This window comes from Coregonus clupeaformis, chromosome 34 (genome assembly GCF_020615455.1).
Source record: "Coregonus clupeaformis isolate EN_2021a chromosome 34, ASM2061545v1, whole genome shotgun sequence".
In the NCBI taxonomy this organism is placed as follows: domain Eukaryota; kingdom Metazoa; phylum Chordata; class Actinopteri; order Salmoniformes; family Salmonidae; genus Coregonus; species Coregonus clupeaformis.
Window position 1 is genome coordinate 38,881,759 of NC_059225.1, and position 22,779 is coordinate 38,904,537.

At 44.5% G+C, this 22,779-nt stretch overlaps 1 protein-coding gene across 1 annotated transcript in view; it reads right to left on the reverse strand.

Annotated features, from left to right (window-relative positions):
• LOC121539656 (BRISC and BRCA1-A complex member 2) overlaps positions 1-22,779 on the reverse strand; it is a 195,616-nt gene that overhangs the window by 3,211 nt on the left and 169,626 nt on the right. The window contains 1 exon segment of the mRNA XM_045210573.1: positions 8,125-8,224. Coding sequence (XP_045066508.1) covers positions 8,125-8,224 — 100 coding nt within the window.

Below are 22,779 nucleotides of genomic sequence, written 5' to 3' on the forward strand. Positions count from 1 at the left end.
ATAAACTAAAGTAAAAAATAAAACAGCAACAATAAAATAAGAATAACGAGGCTATATACAGGGGGTACCGGTACCGAATCGCGCGGGTACAGCTTAGTCGAGGTAATTTAGGTAATATGTACATGTAGGTAGGTGTAAAGTGACTATACATAGATAATAGCGAGTAGCAGTGGGGGGTCAATGCAAATAGTCCGGGTAGCGATTTGATTAGATGTTCAGAAGTCTTATTGCTTAGGGGTACAAGTTGTTCAGAACCCTTTTGGACCTAGACTTGGCGCTCCGATACCGCTTGCCATGCGGTAGCAGAGAGAACAGTCTATGAGTAGGGTGGCTGGAGTCTTTGACAATTTTTAAGGCCTTCCTCTGACATCGCCTGGTATAGAGGTCCTGGATGGCCGTGAGCTTGAACCCAGTGATGTACTGGGCAGTACGCACTACCCTCTGTAGCGCCTTGAGGTTGGAGGCCGAGCAGTTGCCATACCAGGCGGTGATGCAACCAGTCAGGATGCTCTCGATGGTGCAGATGTAGAACCTTTTGAGGATCTGAGGACCCATGCCAAATCTTTTCAGTCTCCTGAGGGGAAATAGACGTTGTTGTGCCCTCTTCACGACTGTCTTGGTGTGTTTGGACCATGATAGTTTGTTGGTGAGGTGGACACCAAGGAACTTGAAGCTCTCAACCTGCTCCACTACAGCCCCGTCGATGAGAATGGGGGCGTGCTCAGCCCTCCATTTCCTGTAGTCCAAGATCATTTCCTTTGTCTTGATCACGTTGAGGGAGAGGTTGTTGTCCTGGCACCACACTTCCAGGTCTCTGACCTCCTCCCTATAGGCTGTCTCATCGTTGTCGGTGATCAGGCCTACCACCGTTGTGTCGTTGGCAAACTTAATGATGGTGTTGGAGTCGTGCTTGGCCACGCAGTCATGGGTGAACAGGGAGTACAGGAGGGGACTAAGCATGCACCCCTGAGGGGCCCCCGTGTTGAGGATCAGCGTGGCAGATGTGTTGTTGTCTACTCTTACCACCTGGGGGCGGCCCGTCAGGAAGTCCAGGATCCAGTTGCAGAGGGAAGTGTTTAGTCCCAGAGTCCTTAGCTTAGTGATGAGCTTTGAGGGCACTATGGTGTTGAACGCTGAGCTGTAGTCAATGAACAGCATTCTCACGTAGGTGTTCCTTTTGTCCAGGTGGGAAAGGGCATTGTTGAGTGCAATAGAGATTGCGTCAACTGTGGATCTGTTGGGGCGGTATGCAAATTGGAGTGAGTCTAGGGTTTCTGGGATGATGGTGTTGATGTGAGCCATGACCAGCCTTTCAAAGCACTTCATGGCTACAGACGTGAGTGCTATGGGTCGGTAGTCATTTAGGCAGGTTACCTTGGTGTTCTTGGGCACAGGGACTATGGTGGTCTGCTTGAAACATGTAGGTATTGCAGACTCGGCCAGGGTCAGGTTGAAAATGTCAGTGAACTCACTTGCCAGTTGGTCAGCGCATGCTCGGAGTACACGTCCTGGTAATCCGTCTGGCCCTGCGGCCTTGTGAATGTTGACCTGTTTAAAGGTCTTACTCACATCGGCTACGGCGACCGTGATCACACAGTCATCCGGAACAGCTGGTGCTCTCCTCGAAGCGCGCATAGAAGTCATTTAGCTCATTTGGTAGGCTTGTGTTACTGGGCAGCTCGCGGCAGGGCTTCCCTTTGTAGTCCGTAATAGTTTGCAAGCCCTGCTACATCCGACGAGCGTTGTGGCCTGTTAGGTAGGATTCAATCTTAGTCCTGTATTTATGCTTTGCCTGTTTGATGGTTCGTCTGAGGGCATGGCGGGATTTCTTATAAGCATCCGGGTTAGAGTCCCGCTCCTTGAAAGCGGCAGCTCTACCCTTTAGCTCACTGCGGATGTTGCCTATAATCCATGGCTTCTGGTTGGGGTATGTACATACGGTCACTGTGGGGACAACGTCATCGATGCACTTATTGATGAAGCCGGTGACTGATGTGGTATACTCCTCAATGCCATCGGATGAGTCCCGGAACATATTCCAGTCTGTGCTAGCAAAACAGTCCTGTAGCTTAGCATCTGCGTCATCTGACCATTTCCCTATTGAGCCAGTCACTGGTACTTCCTGCTTTAGTTTTTGCTTGTAAGCAGGAATCAGGAGGATAGAATTATGGTCAGATTTGCCAAATGGAGGGCGAGGGAGAGCTTTGACGTGTCTCTGTATGTGGAGTAAAGGTGGTCTAGAGTTTTTTTCCCCTCTTGTCACACATGTAACATGCTTGTAGAAATTAGGTAAAATGGATTTAAGTTGTTTCCCTGCATTAAAGTCCCCGGACACTAGGAGCGCCACCTCTGGATGAGCATTTTCTTGTTTGCTTATGGCTTTATACAGCTTGTTGAGTGCGGTCTTAGTGCCAGTATCGGTTTGTGGTGGTAAATAGACAGTTACGAAAAATATAGATGAAAACTCTCTTGGTAAATAATGTGGTCTACAGCTTATCATGAGATACTCTACCTCAGGTGAGCAAAAGCTTGAGACTTCCTTAATATTTGATTTTGTGCACCAAAATGTTGACAAAATAGACACAGATCGCTTCCTCAATTGAGTGACTTGAGTTCAAATTCACCCCGGTTAACCCTGGTTGGTACACATGGATTTTGCTGCTTTGATGCAAAAATCTATTCTGATAATTTATGTATCCGGCCTCTCAAGAAGACGAGAGACCATATCATTAAAGCATCAATCGATACTCTTCAACTTAATACGGCAGGGTTTTTAATGACTGCACTTATCGAAACTCTGTCAAGCATATCGGAGAATGCGTTTACACTTGGGGTCAGTCACCAAACTGATGACTCCTTAGTGACTCTGATAGGCATGAAGCGCACACACCCACCCACCCACCCACCATCCCACACACACACAAACCAGACTGTTGTAGTGTGTTGGTAGCTCTGAGTTGCGGTTGCTGGTGTGTGCCTAGCAGGGACGCTCCAGGCTCGGTCGACTATTGACCATCCTGGGCAGCGGAGAGAGCCTGCGGTGACCGCACTCTAACCACCTTATAGCCCCAGACCTAAATCCCCAACTCTCAATCGCAAAAATAGCATAGTCCAGTCAACACATGGGTATTCTGCATCAAAAATTAGTTGTTATTAGTAAAGTATATAAGCATGCTCAGAGGGGGAAATTGCCCTTTACCATGAGCTTGTTTTCCTCCAATTCCAATCTTAACCATGGATTACAATATGTATGTGTTGCTGGTGATTTCATTATATCACCTATGGTTGTGGTTATGGTTATTCATGAATACAAACATAGTATTAATTCACAAAGGGTTTATGAATAAATGCCTGTGTTTCCTGATGCATTGGGAGCCTTGTCTCGGTGAGGGTGACTCTGCCACGCGCACACTCACACGCAGGCACGCACGGACGCACACACACCTCCTGCTGGGATACACTGCCCTACCAAGCAAAAAGGCAGTAACTGCTCATTTGGTCGAAAATGAGTTAATGTCATTTTTGCTACATTAAATACATGCTTAAGCATGTGGACAAGTATCCTGCCTGTATTGTATTGTGTTTTGGAGAAAATGGGGGTCATATTAGCAGTAACTGCAAAAAGTTACTGTGAAACCAAGGTAAATGGCAGTAACATAACTTACTGCCTTTTAGCTTGGGTTTAACCTGCCCTTGGCTGCAGTTACTGCCTTTTACCTTGGTATCATATCATTTTATTCTGATAGTGATACAATCAAACCTGTATGACACTGACTGACAGCTACACACACATACATTGCTAATCTAGGGACACAACATCATTGCACAGCATTCCCGGGGGAAATGATGGTTGAACGTGCTCTGAAACGCCGACACGCAGACACTGGTAAGAACTAGCTAGCTAAGTAGATCTGAGAACATAATTAATTAGCTAGCTAGCTAGCTAACTAGCTAGCGAGCATAGACTTACAATGCTACCGGCTCCCATAAGAGGAGATCTGCAATTGATACTAACTTCAATCTATTAACCCTATAATGAATGATATTCTAATTTCATTTGCTGGTTTCTTTGAATCAGTACACCACACACACGATTTCTAGCCAGTGACAGCCACCTAGCTAGAACTGACACGCCCCTAACAAAATGTAAAAACCTACCTAGCTAGCATAAGCATGAAGCAATAGATTTGTGCTACCTGCTTCCATAAGAGGCGATCAGCAATTTATACTAGCTTCAATCTATTATCCCTATAAAGAATATAATCCCTATAATTGTATTCGGACATTCCATGGGTTATTTGAATCAGTAATGTTACACCACACACACGATCTCTAGCCAGCTGACAGTCAGTCAGACGTGCACCCCATAACGTTACTGAATTGTCAAAAGCCACGCACGCTCGTTTTCCAGTTGAGCACACACACAGCATTGCTACCTCATTAATAATATATCTACTCACATGTCCAGGGTTTCTGGTTTTCTTTTATATTCCAGTATTGAGTGATTGTCCCGGTCAGGAAAGTTAAAATCCAAAATTATATCCATCACCTTTGGTGGTGGCGTATGTAATTAGCACAACAATCTTTGGCATGCCAAATGTGTGCTCAATGTGTCTGCTTCTGTGCCATCATTACATGAATGCGGGAAGAAACTGTTTTGCCAAAATGACTTCCACCAATCCCTGTGGCATATATGATTATAGTATCTATGGGGATCAAAGTTGCCATGTGAAGGTGCATTAGGACTGTACAACCAGGTCAATACTAGGTTTTATTCCTGTCAATGTCCATCCATCCAATCTAAATAAGCAATAGGGCTATAAGAGTCCAAGAACATGGACATCATCACCAAGCTGTGTCCTCTGATGCCTGCAAATCAAAGGCAGTTCTGGAATGCCTTGGCTGTGAACAGCATTGCTGAGGATGAGGAGTGATATGGAAGAGCACTGAATAAGTTTTACTTAAAAATGAAATGAAAATGATACTTAAAAAATGAAATGTAACTATTCAGCATTTTATCAATTGTAGCTAAATGTCATTTGTGTCCTCTTATGAATATGAACATGTAAATATGTTTAAAATTCATTCTTAAAGCTGTTATTTATTCAAAATTGTCTATGTCAATGTCATAAAATAAAACGAAAATACAAATAATTTAATTTGCAATCTCATGGTAATTTGGTATAATTAGTATTACCCTACGTCATACTTCTATCATGCTCCAATACATCATTATATATTACAAGATAGGTCATCATTTAATGTAATTCAAACAATTGCAGTGCTGCTTTTCACAATTATTCTTATAACAAGACATGGGATACTTGTAAAACACAGTATGTCATGTGACTGACGCAGAACCTACATCTCCATGTAAATGCAACTGGTATCTTAGTGGAAGACACAGTTTCAACTCTGTTACACTGTCAGTAATTACACTGCTCTTTGCTTTGGTATTAACCTGCAATTTGTAACATATCATGACAAGAAAGAAGGCATTAACTGCCGTTTAAGTGTCAAAGGTCATGTCAGAGGTCAGGGTCAACATGAATAAAACATTTACTCATAGTAAGCAACAGCTCACTACATTTCCAATGATCTCCCTAGAATTCATTTGGCTGGACAATTAAAAAACTTTGAAGCAATTTTTCTCAGTTCCACACTATGAGCACTTAATGCCTTTTTGCTTGGTAGGGCAGTACACACTACACACAGTGACTCAGACACCCCTATTCAAGTCTATTCGTTTTTTTTTTACGTAGGACCAAGTGGGGGGTAGTCACAGCTCTCTGAAAAGCAGCAAGGGCACACTGTCTGTAAAGAGAGTGTGTTTATTTAGTCACAGCAGGGTGTGTGTGCGGAATTATGGATCACTGAACTTAAACACATACTGAGAGATGATCTCCCACTCAAATGCATGATAACGGGGAATCCAGCATTCCTATTGGCTGTGTGGTAGTCTAACCAATGACAGAAAGGTAAGATCATGCCGCAGGTATTCAATGTGCCTGCACCCAGGACGCGCCGCCTCCGCTTCCGGCGTGAGTATGTGTACATGCCCCTGGAGGGCATTATGCAATGTGTCCGGAAGTGTTTCCTGTAGTAATGTGGAACAATCCTCATTCACCTCATTTCTCTCTCTCTCTCTCTTACACACACACACACCCTGAGGTTTTGCTTTTCATAATGTGTCAGCTCTTCCATCAACACAATCTCTACAGTATGTTTCACAAGAATGGCTCAGACATATTCAGCATTGCATCAGCAAAGGTGACACAGATGTCAGTTGTGCTCTAAATACTGATTCAATGGAAGAATAGGTGACTAAAATGACCTAAATAACATGCTATTACATTTCGAGGTCTGACTGATTCATGTAGTACAGCCCACCTTTAGTATGCTTCATTGTGAAAGCTTGTCCCCGAATGGAATTTCATCCAACAAATTATCATGTGTTGTTTGGGTTTTGGTTCAAGTTAGTCTGTGACTGGCCAGTTAAAATATACAGTTCTTTCTTCCTTCACATTACAATTGAACAAAATCCGGTCCAATGGGAGCCTGATGAAGACCAGGTGGTCTAAACGTTGTCTAATCAATTCACATGGGAGTATAATGCAGTGTGCAGAGTACACTTTTTTTTATACGAAGCACGTGCTCCAAGTCTATCGATATGCAGATTTTATTTATTTTCTATTCATCAAAACACTCAATTAATACTTGAAATCCTGTTTTGTGGGGAAAAGCAGTTGGATGCTTTTCATTGTGCTTACACACATCCTTTCTGCTCCTATTTGATGGAGTAACATCTTTATCTTTCTCCCTCTCCCTCTCCCTCCCTCCCTCCCTCCCTCCCCCTCTCTCTCTCTCTCTCTCCACCCTGTTGTGCTGCTCTTTTCTTCTCCCTTACAGGGAAACCAAACCGGCCACGTTGCATGCGCGAGTGTTGCAAAATAAATTAACGCGTACATGTTATTCAATCATTTCATCCACACTGCTTGCGCGTGTCAACAAGCGTCTGTGTTGCCAAACGCTAAAATATAAATTAGAAAGTCCCGCCTCTCCCATCTACCCACTGGTTTTCATGAGCATACAAACCCACGTGGGTGCTTGAAAGATGAACGAGGAGAGATTAATCAAAGATAACTAACTAAAAACTAACTCGGTTTCCCCTTTTATCTGTGGATGAATCATCGGAGTAGAGAAACACATGATTTGTATGACTCTGGGTCAAAATTCTACAAATATCCAGCTAAAGAAAGGACCATATGCATTGAAGGTAAAATGACAACCCAATGTTTATCTCCCAGGACAAACTATAGCAACAGCAAGCTACAAATGTCCATGAATGTTTCATGTGTGTTTTGACCTGCCCCCAAATTAATATAGTTGGTTCTGTTATTTTTAACCTGTGTGTCAAGATCACATCTGGTGTGGATAGACAAAATCAACATGCACACGATGGCCCACGTGGACGCACGGATGGTTTGGTCAAAGTGTTAATCCACACCCATTCTCCATATCATCCCCCTACACACCTCTGCCCTCATTGACCCCAGATGAGGTGAGGCGCCCCTGGGGATCTCACACCACTGTAGCTGGGTCTTGGCTCGGACAACCAGGGGCTGGCTGGGGGTTGACTGGGGACAGCGGTAGCGTCTCCCTGAGTATGCTGGCCAGTGTCAAGGTGAGGGAGAAGGGGGAGAGGGGGGATAACGGGGCCCACCCTGGAGGTAGTGACATAGCAGTGTGTCAATGTTCCGTCTCTCCCTCTCAACTCCTAGCGAGCGCAGAGACAGACTGTGGAGGTCGGCCAGTATACTAGAGCCGGCGCCAGACAATGATCAGCTGGGGGGTATTTTGTTTCAAAGGGGGGCAAATTATTTTATCTCATCAATAACACTACCCAGATACAAGTTTTTTGCAGACCGAAATGTCACAGTTTTTTACATCTTTATCTGAATAAAGTCTAAATATATTTTTTATAAAATATATAATGACATGCCTTTCACCTACACTTAGCATTGGCTTAATTTAAGCAGCACCTCTACTCCAGCTGATTGAACACAAATATATTTTTTTCATTATCAGTGGACATGAATGCAGTCACCAAAGATTCTGTCATACCTTGTTGGTGAGGAGCTGGCACACTTGAGGTACATAGTTGATGAGGCAACCTCCACTAGGGAATGCTGGGATGTGTAGTGCAGAGGAACCTCCCAGGGCGCTGATAGACAGAAAGAAGAATAAAGTGTTAAACTACGGTACACAGCAATTCAATTCATATCCCTACTAAGGCCCTAGCCAGCAGATTGCTTAAAGCTGCACTAGGGTTGGACAGGCTTTCTGTGTAGATTAAGACACTGCGTACTCCGAATTGTGCCAGTATCCCAACTGTTACACCAAGAAGATTAAGTGACCGCTAGTTTTTCCAGCTGTTGCATCGAAAATAAATGTTACAATCTGCAATGTTTGAATTTCCAACTTGAATTACCGAACAAGCAATTACATTATTGGAGGGGGGGTGGGGGGGCACAGACGGACGGGCGGACGGACAAAATCTGACCTTGCAGGGGGGTCCAGAGAAAATGTGTTACGCCAGTGAAAGCAAACAACTCTGTCTCTTTCCATCAGTATCTCTCCATCAGTATCTTTCTCACAGTATTCAAACCCATCCAAAGCCTAATTTGAACAGTTGAAAGACCTCTCAACCAATCAAAGAAAAGGGTAAGGGTTGATGCTTGATGCAAATCAGTCAGAAAGAAGATAGTCATGTGCCCATTCAGCCTTGCCTCAGAGCCATAGGAAACATACTACAAGTATTTCTGAGCACCTCCAAGACATATTATACACTACATGACCAAAAGTATGTGGACACCTGCCTGGCTCGCAGTCAGCGTTCCAATTCATCCCAAAGGTGTTCGATGGAGTTGAGGTCAGGGCTCTGTGCAGGCCAGTCAAGTTCTTCCACAACGATCTCGACAAACCATTTCTGTATGGACCTCGCTTTGTGCACGGGGGCATTGTCATGCTGAAACAGGAATGGGCCTTCCCCAAACTGTTGCCACAAAGTTGGAAGCACAGAATCGTCTAGAATGTCATTGTATGCTGTAGTGTTAAGATTTCCCTTCAATGGAACTAAGGGGCCTAGCCCGAACCATGAAAAACAGCCCCAGACCATTATTTCTCCTCCACCAAACTTGACATTTGCTACTATGCATTTGGGTAGGTAGCGTTCTCCTGGCATCCGTCAAACTGAGATTCGTCCGTCGGACTGCCAGATGGAGAAGCGTGATTCATCACCCCAGAGAACGCGTTTCCACTGCTCCATACTCCAATGGTGGCGAGCTTTACACCAGTCCAGCCGATGCTTGGCATTGCGCATGATGATCTTAGGCTTGTGTGCGGCTGCTCGGCCATGGAAACCTATTTCATGAAGCTCCCGAAGAACAGCTATTGTGCTGACGTTGCTTCCAGAGGCAGTTTGGAACTCTGTAGTGAGTGTTGCAACCGAGGACAGATAATTTTTACGCGCAATGCGCTTCAGCACTCTGCGGTCCCGTTCTGTGAGCTTGTGTGGCCTACCACTTCGCGGCTGAGCCATTGATACTCCTATACGTCTCCACTTCACAATAACAGCACTTACAGTTGACCGAGGCAGCTCTAACAGGGCAGAAATTTGACGAACTGACTTGTTGGAAAGGTGGCATCCTATGACGGTGCAACGTTGAAAGTCACTGAGCTCTTCAGTAAGGCCATTCTACTGCTTTGTTTGTCTATGAAGATTACCTGGGTAGGTGTAGGCAACATCACCTCCACCATGCTGACCCTTAACATAGGGGCCCCACATGTTTGTGTGCTTAGTCCCCTCTTGTACTCCCTGTTCACCCATGACTGTGTGGCCACGCACGACTCCAACACCATTATCAAGTTCGCTGACGACATGACAGTGGTAGGCCTGATCACTGATGATGATGAGTCAGCCTACAGGGGGGAGGTCAGTGACCTGGCAGTGTGGTGCCGGAGGAACGACCTCTCCCTCAACATCAGCAAGACCAAGGAGCTGATCGTGGACTACAGGAAACAGGGGGGGAGCACATCAACGGGGAGGCAGTGGAGCAGGTAGGCAGCTCCAAGTTCCTTGGTGTCCAAATCACTAAAGACTTAAAACAAGCCTGACTAGTCTCCCAGTCCCTTCCAGTCCCTGCCGCTGAAAAACATCCCCACAGCATGATGCTGCCACCACCATGCTTCACCATAGGGATGGTGCAAGGTTTCCTTCAGACGAGACGCTTGGCATTCAGGCCAAAGAGTTCAATCTTGGTTTCATCAGATTAGAGAATCTTGTTTCTCATGGTCTGAGAGTCTTTATGTGCCTTTTGGCAAACTCCAAGCGGACTGTCACATGCCTTTTACTGAGGAGTGGCTTCCGTCTGGCAATTCCACCATAAAGGCCTGATTGGTGGAGTGCTGCATAGATGGTTGTCCTTCTGGAAGTTTATCCATCTCCACAGAGGAACACTGGAGCTCTGTCAGAGTGACAATCGGGTTCTTGTTCACCTCCCTGACCAAGGCCCTTTTCCCCCGATTGCTCAGTTTGGCCGGGCGGCCAGCTCTAGGAAGAGTCTTGTTGGTTCCAAACTTCTTCCATTTAAGAATGATGAAGGCCACTGTGTTCTTGGGGACCTTCAATGCTGCAGAAATGTTTTGGTACCCTTCCCCAGATCTGTGCCTCGACACAATCCTGTCTCGGAGCTCTACGGACAATTCCTTCAACCTCATGGCTTGGTTTTTGCTCTGACATGCACTGTCAACTGTGGGATCTTATATAGACAGGTGTGTGCCTTTACAAATCATGTCCAATCAATTTAATTTACCACAGGTGGACTCAAATAAAGTTGTAGAAACATCTCAAGGATGATCAATGGAAACAGGATGCACCTGAGCTCAATTTCGAGTCTCTTAGCAAAGGGTCTGAATATTTATGGAAATAAGGTATTTATGTTTTTTTTATTTTTTATACATTTGCAAAAAAATCTAAAAACCTGTTTTCGCTTTGTCATTATGGGGTATTGTGTGTAGAATGATGAGGATTTTTATTTATTTAATACATTTTAGAATAAGGCTGTAACGTAACAAAATGTGGAAAAAGTCAAGGGGTCTGAATACTTTCCGAATGCACTGTACTTTATTGTGTATTTCATATTTCTTATTCTTATTCCCCGTGTGCTTTTTTCTAGTAATACATTGTTATTGATTATTGCATGGTTGGGTTTTGAGTTTGCAAGAAAGGCATTTCACTGTACGTTGCTCAATTAAGAGCAACTAATCTTTTTCAGAAAGAATACAAACACTATTTGAACCAAGGCCCCTATTCAGGTCTCTATATAACTTTATTAGATACATGTTTATATGCAACGTTCTGAACATTTCACCTTTCTGAACACAACCCTGATGGCCCAAAACCACAAGGTGTGGTGGGAAAGGATGATGAAACGATGATGATGATGACATCGTATGTGTCAGCCAGAGGTTGTAACTGGAAAAAAACATAGGAAAACGTCACACTGCAATATCCAGGCATTAGGGGGAGTTGCCTGAGCACATTGTGGGAGGCAGTTTATGTAAGCCATGGATGTTCATCAGTAGATTCATCATATCAAAAATTATTTGGGAGTCTTCTTACTGGCAGGCCACATTTATAAACTGACGACTGTGCGGTTTTTACACAATGTGGGCTGTGACCGCTTCCCTTTAATGCAGTTTTGCAACGCAACCAATTGCAGTTTAGTGACTATCTAGTATTGCTCATGATTTAGATATATCCTCTAACAGTTATTTATTGTCAGTGTTTTTATTGCTTGACAAACTACTGGTAATGTCAACCAGTTACGTTGTTCTTTAAATTGATCAGTGTTGATATACAGTTGAAGTCGGAAGTTTACATACACTTAGGTTGGAGTCATTAAAACTCGTTTTTCAACGACTCCACAAATTTCTTGTTAACAAACTATAATTTTGGCAAGTCGGTTAGGACATCTACTTTCTGCATGACACAAGTAATTTTTCCAGCAATTGTTTACAGACAGATTATTTCACTTATAATTCACTGTATCACAATTCCAGTGGGTCAGAAGTTTGTATGTATTTCAAGGAACACCTTCAAACTCAGTGCCTCTTTGCTTGACATCATAGGAAAATCAAAAGAAATCAGCCAAGACCTCAGAAAAAAAATGGTAGACCTCCACAAGTCTGGTTCATCCTTGGGAGCAATTTCCAAACGCCTGAAGGTACCACGTTCATCTGTACAAACAATAGTACACAAGTATAAACACCATGGGACCACGCAGCCGTCATACCGCTCAGGAAGGAGATGCGTTCTGTCTCCTAGAGATGAATGTACTTTGGTGCGAAAAGTGCAAATCAATCCCAGAACAACAGCAAAGGACCTTGTGAAGATGCTGGAGGAAACAGGTACAAAATTATCTATATCCACAGTAAAACAAGTCCTATATCGACATAACCTGAAAGGCCACTCAGCAAGGAAGAAGCCACTGCTCCAAAACCGCCATAAAAAAGCCAGACTACGGTTTGCAACTGCACATGGGGACAAAGATTGTACCTTTTGGAGAAATGTCCTCTGGTCTGATGAAACAAAAATAGAACTGTTTGGCCACAATGACCATCGTTATCTTTGGAAGAAAAAGGGGGGCTTGCAAGCCGAAGACCACCATCCCAACTGTGAAGCACGGGGGTGACAGCATCATGCTGTGGGGTGCTTTGCTGTAGGAGGGACTGGTGCACTTCACAAAATAGATGGCATCATGAGGAAGGAAGATTATGTGGATATATTGAAGCTCAATCTCAATCTCAATCTCAATCTCAAGACATCAGTCAGGAAGTTAAAGCTTGGTCGCAAATGGGTCTTCCAAATGGACAATGACCCCAAGCATACTTCCAAAGTTGTGGCAAAATGGCTTAAGGACAACAAAGTCAAGGTATTGGAGTGGCCATCACAAAGCCCTGACCTCAATCCTATAGAACATTTGTGGGCAGAACTGAAAAAGCGTATGTGAGCAAGGAGGCCTACAAACCTGACTCAGTTACACCAGCTCTATCAGGAGGAATAGGCCAAAATTCACCCAACTTATTGTGGGAAGCTTGTGGAAGGCTACCCGAAATGTTTGACCCAAGTTAAACAATTTAAAGGCAATGCTACCAAATACTAACTGCGTGTATGTAAACTTCTGACCCACTGGGAATGTGATGAAAGAAATAAAAGCTGAAATAAATCCTTCTCTCTACTATTATTCTGACATTTCACATTCTTAAAATAAAGTGGTGATCCTAACTGACCTAAAACAGGGAATTTTTACTAGGATTAAATGTCAGGAATTGTGAAAAAACGAGTTTAAATGTATTTGGTGAAGGTGTATGTAAACCTCCGACTTCAACTGTATATTATGCTACTTCAAACCCAGATCACTGATGCCATATGTGACCCGTTTCAAGAAGCTAGGCGCATGTCGCACGTCACTACTTCACAGGAGAGGCATTTTTGGCGGGCCTCCCGAGTGGCGCAGTGGTCTAAGGCACTGCATCGCAGTGCTTGAGGCATCACTACAGCCCCGGGTTAGATCCCAGGCTGTCACAGCCAGGCGTGACTGGGAGACCCATGAGGCGGCACACAATTGGCCCAGCATCGTCTGGGTTAGTGGAGGGTTTGGCCGGCCGGGATTTCCTTGTCCCATCGCGCTCTAGCGACTCCTGGTGGCGGGCCGGGTGCCTGCAAGCTGACTTCAGTCAGCAGTTGTACAGTGTTTCCTCCGACACATTGGTGCGGCTGGCTTCCGGGTTAAGTGAGCAGTGTGTCAAGAAGCAGTGCGTCTTGGCAGGGTTGTGTTTCGATGGACGCATGGCTCTCGACCTTCGCCTCTCCCGAATCCGTTGCAGCGATGGAACAAGACTGTAACTACCAATTGGATATCACGAAATGTGTTTTTGGGCGGAAATGCCTACTGGATCATCTGAACTTTCATGTTTACATTTTACATTTTACATTTGAGTCATTTAGCAGACGCTCTTATCCAGAGCGACTTACAGGAGCAATTAGGGTTAAGTGCCTTGCTCAAGGACACATCGACAGATTTTTCACCTAGTCAGCTCGGGGATTTGAACCAGCGACCTTTCGGTTACTGGCACAATGCTCTTAACCACTAAGCTACCTGCCGCCACGAAACTTGTATGCCATCTGTAAATACGAATAAAATTGTTAATTACGAGCGTAGTTGGTTTAGCCACGGAAAAATACAGGAACCTTCCCGCTAGCCATGATTGGCTGAGATAATGGATGGGCTGGACACGCAGAGAGATGAGTTCGGATTGGTCTGGCACGTAGCATGCTTCTGTCTATAACATGAGCTGCTCAGTATGTGTGGATAATCCTTTCTACCGCTGCTTTTTTTTGCAAGATACCATGAACAACTGAACAAGTGTTGCATTGCTGCCCTGAAGTTAATAGCGCTATCGACAAAGATCAGTGGGAAAAAGTTGTGATGGACTCCTTTCTGGAGGACGATCGTGCCATGCTGACTCTTTCTAACTCTGAAAATGAATCAGACGATGAGAAAATCCCTGATTTAGTTTTTTTTTTTTTTATCATTGAACCAGACATTGTAGAGTCTTCTGATGACCGCAATGGGGGAAGAAACGGCGATCAACAGTGTTGTTGTCATGGAAGAAGTTGACAGAGTTTTGAAATAAGTGGAATGCCCGGTGGAAGCAGAGAGATGACTGCCAAATGCGGAGATAGTCGAAAAGAGAACACAGGAGGCTGTTGTATAAAACACCTGTCTCCGGATTACATATTCAAACTAAGGGCAACCATGGCATCCATGACAGAGGGAGAAGCGTTCATCCATGTATACAGGTAAGAGTCTAGCTACATTTTCAGATATTATCAGTTTCTAATTTTGTCAGAAAGTTGTTTTCATTGCAAGTTAAAGCGTACTGTTAGCTAGCTAGCTAACGTTAGCTGGCTGGCTCGCTAGCTAACGTTTCGTGTATGATCTGTGTAATAATATTATTAGTATCTCAAAAATCCATCTGCATTGCTAGTTATAACCTAATGTTAGCTAGCTAGCTAACATTGAACCTAGTTGGTTAGCTTTATCTCCCTGCAGATTCATGCATGGTGCATGGTAGGAGTTGGTATTATGGTTCATTGTTTAGCTATCTAGCTAGCTAGCTACATGTCTAAACAAAAGACTCCACTATGCAAGTAACCATTTCACAGTACCGTTTACACCTTCTGTATCCTGTGCATGTGAAAAATAAACAAAAATTGTATTTGATATAGTATGTATTTACCAGAGACGGTAATGTGAAGAACAACATGACCTGCACCAAAGTCAGATTAGTATATAGGCCAAGGACTAAATAAAGTGTATTTTTACTACTACTTTTGGCTATTACTTTCACCACTTTTAGTCTTGATATCTTTGGTTGTTTACTACACTACCGTATTCACTCTGTTTAGCACATGACCTCACATGTGAATCCTTAAAGAGATGGGTGGGGCTAAGGCTTAAGAGTATGTGAACGATGCTGAACGGGTGTAGACAAAGAAGAGCTCTCCAGTAGGTGTACCAACAAATGTAAAAGCAGAATTACTTTCTCATTGTTCCTCAACTGCAGTGTATGATATACAATTTTCTAGCTCTGAATCTCTACTTTTATTCAATGTAAAAAAACATAATTTCAAATGTTGCTACATAGGACCGAATCAAAGTGGTGGGTCACATATTGTCACCAACATAGAAATTGAATTAAATCAAATTGCTGTGGTCTGATGGGCAATGCCCTTTTAAGTAATCATATTTCTATGGTCACCCAGCCCTCTGCATTGTGAACGATGCATTTCAAATAGCTAATACTGCCATTACGTTAGCCCTATACAAATATTAGTATTGCTCTCTGTGTTTCAGCAGTCTAAATGCTACAATGACCGACGCAAAGCAGCTCGAGATAACCGACTGTAAAAGTCTATCTCTGCCCACAGATCCATCTAAGTATAACCTCATGTCATTCACATGTAAATGCAGACAGAGACGCACAGAATGGCGAAGCGCCAGTAAATTAGCGGACTAGTCACTCACGAATGTTGATTGAGTCTGAACAAAGACGCTTGCGATTGTCATTGTAATGGCGCACACCTCAAATTGTAGATTGAATGGAGGCTGATTAGTCCATAGCCTCTGACACTGTCAGATGAACTGTAGAATTGGAATGAAGATATCTGTTGTGCATTTGTCAAGATATTTGAAAATATATTTATTGTGCATTTGACCCAAAATGCGTGCCCTACTTCACTTTACTTTAAATGGCTTAAAGTAGTAATAGTATACTGGACAAAAAATACGCACCATGCAACAATTTCAAAGATTTTTACTGAGTTACAGTTCATATAAGGATTTCACATGACTGGGAATACAGATATGCATCTGTTGATCAAAGATACAGTACCTATAAAAAAAAGTAGGGGCGTGGATCAGAAAACCAGTCAGTATCTGGTGTGACCACCATTTGCCTCATGCAGCAGGACACATCTCCTCTGCATAAAGTTGATTAGGCTGTTGATTGTGGCCTGTGGAATGTTGTCCCACTCCTCATCAATGGCTGTGCGAAGTTGCTGGATATTGGTGGGAACTGGAACACGCTGTTGTACACGTCAATCCAGAGCATCCCAAACATGCTCAATGGGTGGTGACATGTCTGGTGAGTATGCAGGCCATGGAAGAAGTGGGACATTTTCAGCTTCCAGGAATTGTGTACAGATCCTTGCGACATGGGGCCGTGCATTATCATGCTGAAACATGAGGTGATGGCGGCAGATGAATGGCACAACAATGAGCACACTTCTCCAGCGTGCCAGTGGCCATCAAAGGTGAGCATTTGCCCACTGAAGTCGGTTACAACGTCGAACTGCAGTCAGGTCAAGACTCTGGTGAGGACGACGAGCATGCAGATGAGCTTCCCTGAGACGGTTTCTGACAGTTTGTGCAGAAATTCTTCGGCTGTGCAAACCCACAGTTTCATCAGCTGTCCGGGTGGCTGTTCTCAGACGATCCCGCAGGTGAAAAAGCTGGATGTGGGGGTCCTGGGCTGTCGTGGTTACATGTGGTCTGTGTTTGTGAGGCCGGTTGGATGTACTGTACTTCCACATTCTCTAAAATGACGTTGGAGGCGGCATATGGTAGATCAATTAACATTAAATTATCTGGCAACAGCTCTGGTGGACATTTGGCAATAGTACGCTCCCTCAAAACTTGACAAGACCACCTATGACGTCATCAACGCAGGAGATTGTCTTTGGTGACTCAGGAGGATTGTGACGAAGCTTGTTTGGTGTGTGTGTGTGTGTGTGTGTGGGTGTGCACGTGCACGTGCGTGTGTGACAGTGTGAGAACAGATACGGACTAAGAGTCTAGTACCTTAGCCTTAGTTTGACCTTCATTTAACAATATAACTTTTCAACTCAGTTCAATGTCAGTTGGAATGCTCTTTTCTTTCTTACAAATTCCTCTGGTATAACTTCGAACAAGGTGACTCCCTGGCCCTAACACAAGCGTTGACTCTGACAATCGACAGTCGAGGTCGGATTTCTATAAAGCAATTTGCTTAACTTTTGTGTACCATCACCAAACATGATTGAACCCCACTTCAAAGCTCCTGCTCGTCTACAACTTAAACAAAAAAATTAAACCAATATTTTAAGTAAATTATCTATCCTTTCAAACCCTCCCTCCTTACTATGCCAATTCTACAATTAATCTTTAAGTTTTATAATCAAAACCGCTTGGCACTCTGACTTACTACACTGAAACAAAAATACAAATGCAACATGCAACAATTTCAAAGATTTTACTGCGTTACAGTTCATACTGAACAAAAATATAAATGCAACATGTAAAGTGTTGGTCCCATGTTTCATGAGCTGAAATAAAAGATACCAGACATTTTTCATATGTACAAAAAGCTTATTTCTCTAAATTATGTGCACAAATTAGTTTACATCCCTGTTAGTGAGCATTTTTCCCTTGCCATACACCTGACACCTGTGGCATATCAAGAAGCTGACTAAACAGCATGATCATTACAAAGGTGCACCTTGTGCTGGGGACAATAAAAGGTTTGAGGGAGCGTGCAATTGGCATGCTGACTGCAGGAATGTCCACCAGAGCGGTTGCCAGAGAATTTAATGTTAACTTCTCTACCATAAGCCGCCTCCAACGTCGTTTTAGAGAATTTGGCAGTACGTCCAACTGGCCTCACAACTGAAGACCACGTGTGACCATGCCAGCCCAGGACCTCCACATCTGGCTTCTTCAACTATGGCATTGTCTGAGACCAGCCACCCGGACAGCTGATGAAAATGAGGAGCATTTCTGTCTGTAATAAAGCTATTTTGTGGGGAAAAACTAATTCTGATTGGCTGGATGCGCCCCTGCCCAGTCATGTGATATCCATAGATTAGGGCCTAATTTATTTATTTTGAATGATGGATTTCCTTATATGAACTCTAACTACGGTAAAATCCTTGAAATTGTTGCATGTTGCATTTATATTTTTGTTCAGTATATATACAGTAACATTGTATTGGTTGCAAGAATTTAGTATAATAATTAAATTGAAAAACTCGACATTTTGAATTTGGCGTCGTTTTGTGTATATCAGTTCATAAACCATGTGCCAAGGAATCGGTACATCAAAAATCTCTTCCCAACTATTTCGCAATCTATATTGATATATTGTTTGATACATTTTTTAGGATACATTTACAAAAAAAAAATATAAATAAAATATATATTTAATACATTTTAAATACATTCCAACATATATTACGGAATCTATTTAAAATGTGTATATAAATGTATGTAAAATGCATATCACAATATGACCCAGACCATTATTCCTCCTCCACCAAACTTTACAGTTGGCACTATGCATTCGGGCAGGTAGCGTTCTCCTGGCATCCGTCAAACCCAGATTCGTCCGTCGGACTGCCAGATTGTGAAACGTGATTCATCACTCCAGAGAACGTTTCCACTGTTCCAGAGTCCAATGGCGGCGAGATTTACACCACTCCAGCCGACGCTTGGCATTTGTTTATGGTGATCTTAGGCTTGGAAACCCATTTCACAAAGCTCTCGACAAACAGTTATTGTGCTGACGTTGCTTCCAGAGGCAGTTTGGAACTCTGTAGTGAGTGTTGCAACCGAGGACAGACGCGCTACAAACTTCAACACTCGGCGGTCACGTTCTGTGAGCTTGTGTGGCCTACCACTTCTCGGCTGAGCCGTTGTTGCTCCTATACGTTTCCACTTCACATTAACAGCACTTACAGTTGACCGGGGCAGCTCTAGCAGGGCAGAAATTTGACGAACTGACTTGAAAGAAAGGTGGCATCCTATGACGGTGCCACGTTGAAAGTCACTGAGCCATTGAGGCACTGAGCCATTCTACCATTCCAATGTTTGTCTATGGAGATTGCATGCCTGTGCGCTCGATTTTATACACCTGTCAGCAACGGGTGTGGCTGAAATAGCCAAATCCACTACTTTGAAGGGGTGTCCACATACACTATATATACAGTTAGGGAAAAAAGTCTTTGATCCCCTGCTGATTTTGTACGTTTGCCCACTGACAAAGAAATGATCAGTCTATAATTTTAATGGTAGGTTTATTTGAACAGTGAGAGACAGAATAACAACAAAAACATCCAGAAAAACGCATGTCATGAATGTTATAAATTGATTTGCATTTTAATGAGGGAAATAAGGATTTGACCCCCTCTCAATCAGAAAGATTTCTGGCTCCCAGGTGTCTTTTATACAGGTAACGAGCTGAGATTAGGAGCACACTCTTAAAGGGAGTGCTCCTAATCTCAGCTTGTTACCTGTATAAAAGACACATGTCCATAGAAGCAATCAATCAATCAGATTCCAAACTCTACACCATGGCCAAGACCAAAGAGCTCTCCAAGGATGTCAGGGACAAGATTGTAGACCTACACAAGGCTGGAATGGGCTACAAGACCATCGCCAAGCAGCTTGGTTAGAAGGTGACAACAGTTGGTGTGATTATTCGCAAATGAATGGAAGAAACACAAAATAACTGTCAATCTCCCTCGGCCTGGGGCTCCATGCAAGATCTCACCTCATGGAGTTGCAATGATCATGAGAACGGTGAGGAATCAGCCCAGAACTACACGGGAGGATCTTGTCAATGACCTCAAGGCAGCTGGGACCATAGTCACCAAGAAAACAGGTAACACACTACGCCTTGAAGGACTGAAATCCTGCAGTGCCCGCAAGGTCCCCCTGCTCAAGAAAGCACATATACATGCCCGTCTGAAGTTTGCCAATGAACATCTGAATGATTCAGAGGAGAACTGGGTGAAAGTGTTGTGGTCAGATGAGACCAAAATCGAGCTCTTTGGCATCAACTCAACTCGCCGTGTTTGGAGGAGGAGGAATGCTGCCTGTGACCCCAAGAACACCATCCCCACCATCAAACATGGAGGTGGAAACATTATGCTTTGGGGGTGTTTCTCTGCTAAGGGGACAGGACAACTTCACCGCATTAAAGGGACGATGGACGGGGCCATGTACCGTCAAATCTTGGGTGAGAACCTCCTTCCCTCAGCCAGGGCATTGAAAATTGGTTGTGGATGGGTATTCCAGCATGACAATGACCCAAAACACACGGCCAAGGCAACAAAGGAGTGGCTCAAGAAGAAGCACATTAAGGGCCTGGAGTGGCCTAGCCAGTCTCCAGACCTTAATCCCATAGAAAATCTGTGGAGGGAGCTGAAGGTTCGAGTTGCCAAACGTCAGCCTCAAAACCTTAATGAGATGGAGAAGATCTCCAAAGATGAGTGGGACAAAATCCCTCCTGAGATGTGTGCAAACCTTGTGGCCAACTACAAGAAACGTCTGACCTCTGTGATTGCCAAGTGTTTTGCCACCAAGTACTAAGTCATGTTTTGCAGAGGGGTCAAATACTTATTTCCCTCATTAAAATGCAAATCAATTTATAACATTTTTGACATGCGTTTTTCTGGATTTTTTTGTTGTTATTCTGTCTCTCACTGTTCAAATAAACCTACCATTAAAATTATAGACTGATCATGTCTTTGTGGGTTGGCAAACTTACAAAATCAGCAGGGGATCAAATACTTTTTTCCCTCACTGTATGTCTCCTCCTGCTCGGTGTGCGCCCAGAGTAAGGCACCTAGGCACCTTCCAGCGGGTAAGTTACATCCCTTACCAGTTCCACAATGGACTTATCGATCAATTTCCTAACTGATCTTCCCCTATCTCAGGGTAACACCACCATCCTGGTCGTTGTGGACCGATTCTCTAAAGCCTGCCGCCTCCCGGGTCCCCAGTTTACGTCTAGGGTCTGGAAGGCGTTCATGGAACGTCTGGGGGTCTCGGTCAGCCTTACCTCTGGGTTTCACCCCGAATCTACTGGGCAGGTGGAACAGGTGAATCAGGATGTGGGTAGGTTCCTGCGGTCCTACTGCCAGGACCGGCCGGGGGAGTGGTCAGTGTTCTTGCCATGGGCCGAATATGCCCAGAACTCTCTCCGCCACTCCTCCACTAACCTGTCACCATTTCAATGTGTTTTAGGGTATCAGCTGGTCCGGGTACCGTGGCATTAGAGCCAGACTGAAGCTCCTAAGGTGGACGACTGGTTTCGGTGCGCGCCGTGCGTCGCCAGAAGCCCAACGCTGACCGCCACAGCAGTGAGGCCCCGGTCCTTGTACCGGGTGATCGGGTCTGGCTCTCAACCTGGAACCTGCCCCTGCGCCTGCCCTGCCGGAAGCTGAGCCCGTGGTTTGTGGGGCCGTTCAAAGTCCTGAGGAGAGTGAACGAGGTTACGTATAGGTTGCTGCTCCCTCCTGATTACCGTATTAACCCCTCGTTTCACGTGTCTCTTCTCAGGCCGGTGGTGGCTGGTCCACTCCAGGAGTCTGAGATGCGGGAAGTCCCTCCGCCCCCTCTGGACATTGAGGGGACCCCGGTGTACTCCGTCCGTTCCATCCTGGAATCGAGGCGTCGGGTGGGGGGCCTTCAGTACCTCGTGGAGTGGGAGGGGTACGGTCTGGAGGAGCGGTGCTGGGTCCCGGTGAAGGATGTCCTCGATCCCTCCCTGTTGCGGGATTTCCACCGTCGCCATCCGGATCGCCCTGCTCCGCGTCCTCCTGGCCGTCCCGAGGCCGGTGTCGGCACGCTGCTGGAGCTGCGCGTCAAGGTGGTGGGGAGGGGGGTACTATCACGACTTCCTCCGAAGCTGCCTCCTCTCCTTGTTTGGGCAGGCTTTGGCGTTCGGCGTCACCGGCCTTCTAGCCACTACCGCTCCTCTTTTCATCATTCCATTTGTTTTGTCTTGTTTTCCACACACACCTGGTTCATATCCCCTCATCAGTCTCTGTATAAGTATTCCCTCTGCTCCCCATGTCTTTGTGTGTTATTGTTTCCATGTGGAGGTGTCGCTAGCTCGGTTGAGCATTTATCACCGGGATATTCACCCGTGTGTTTTTGTTTCCCCAGTACGCATTGAAGGCGCACTGTATTTGGTTTACGCATTGCTGCTAACTGCTGTATTGGATGAATGAACCATATTCTGTGATTCACACCTCCTGTGCCTGACTCCGTCCGAATCACCCGCTACATTTTGTAATATTTCCTGATAACAATGTTAAATAAAAAATGT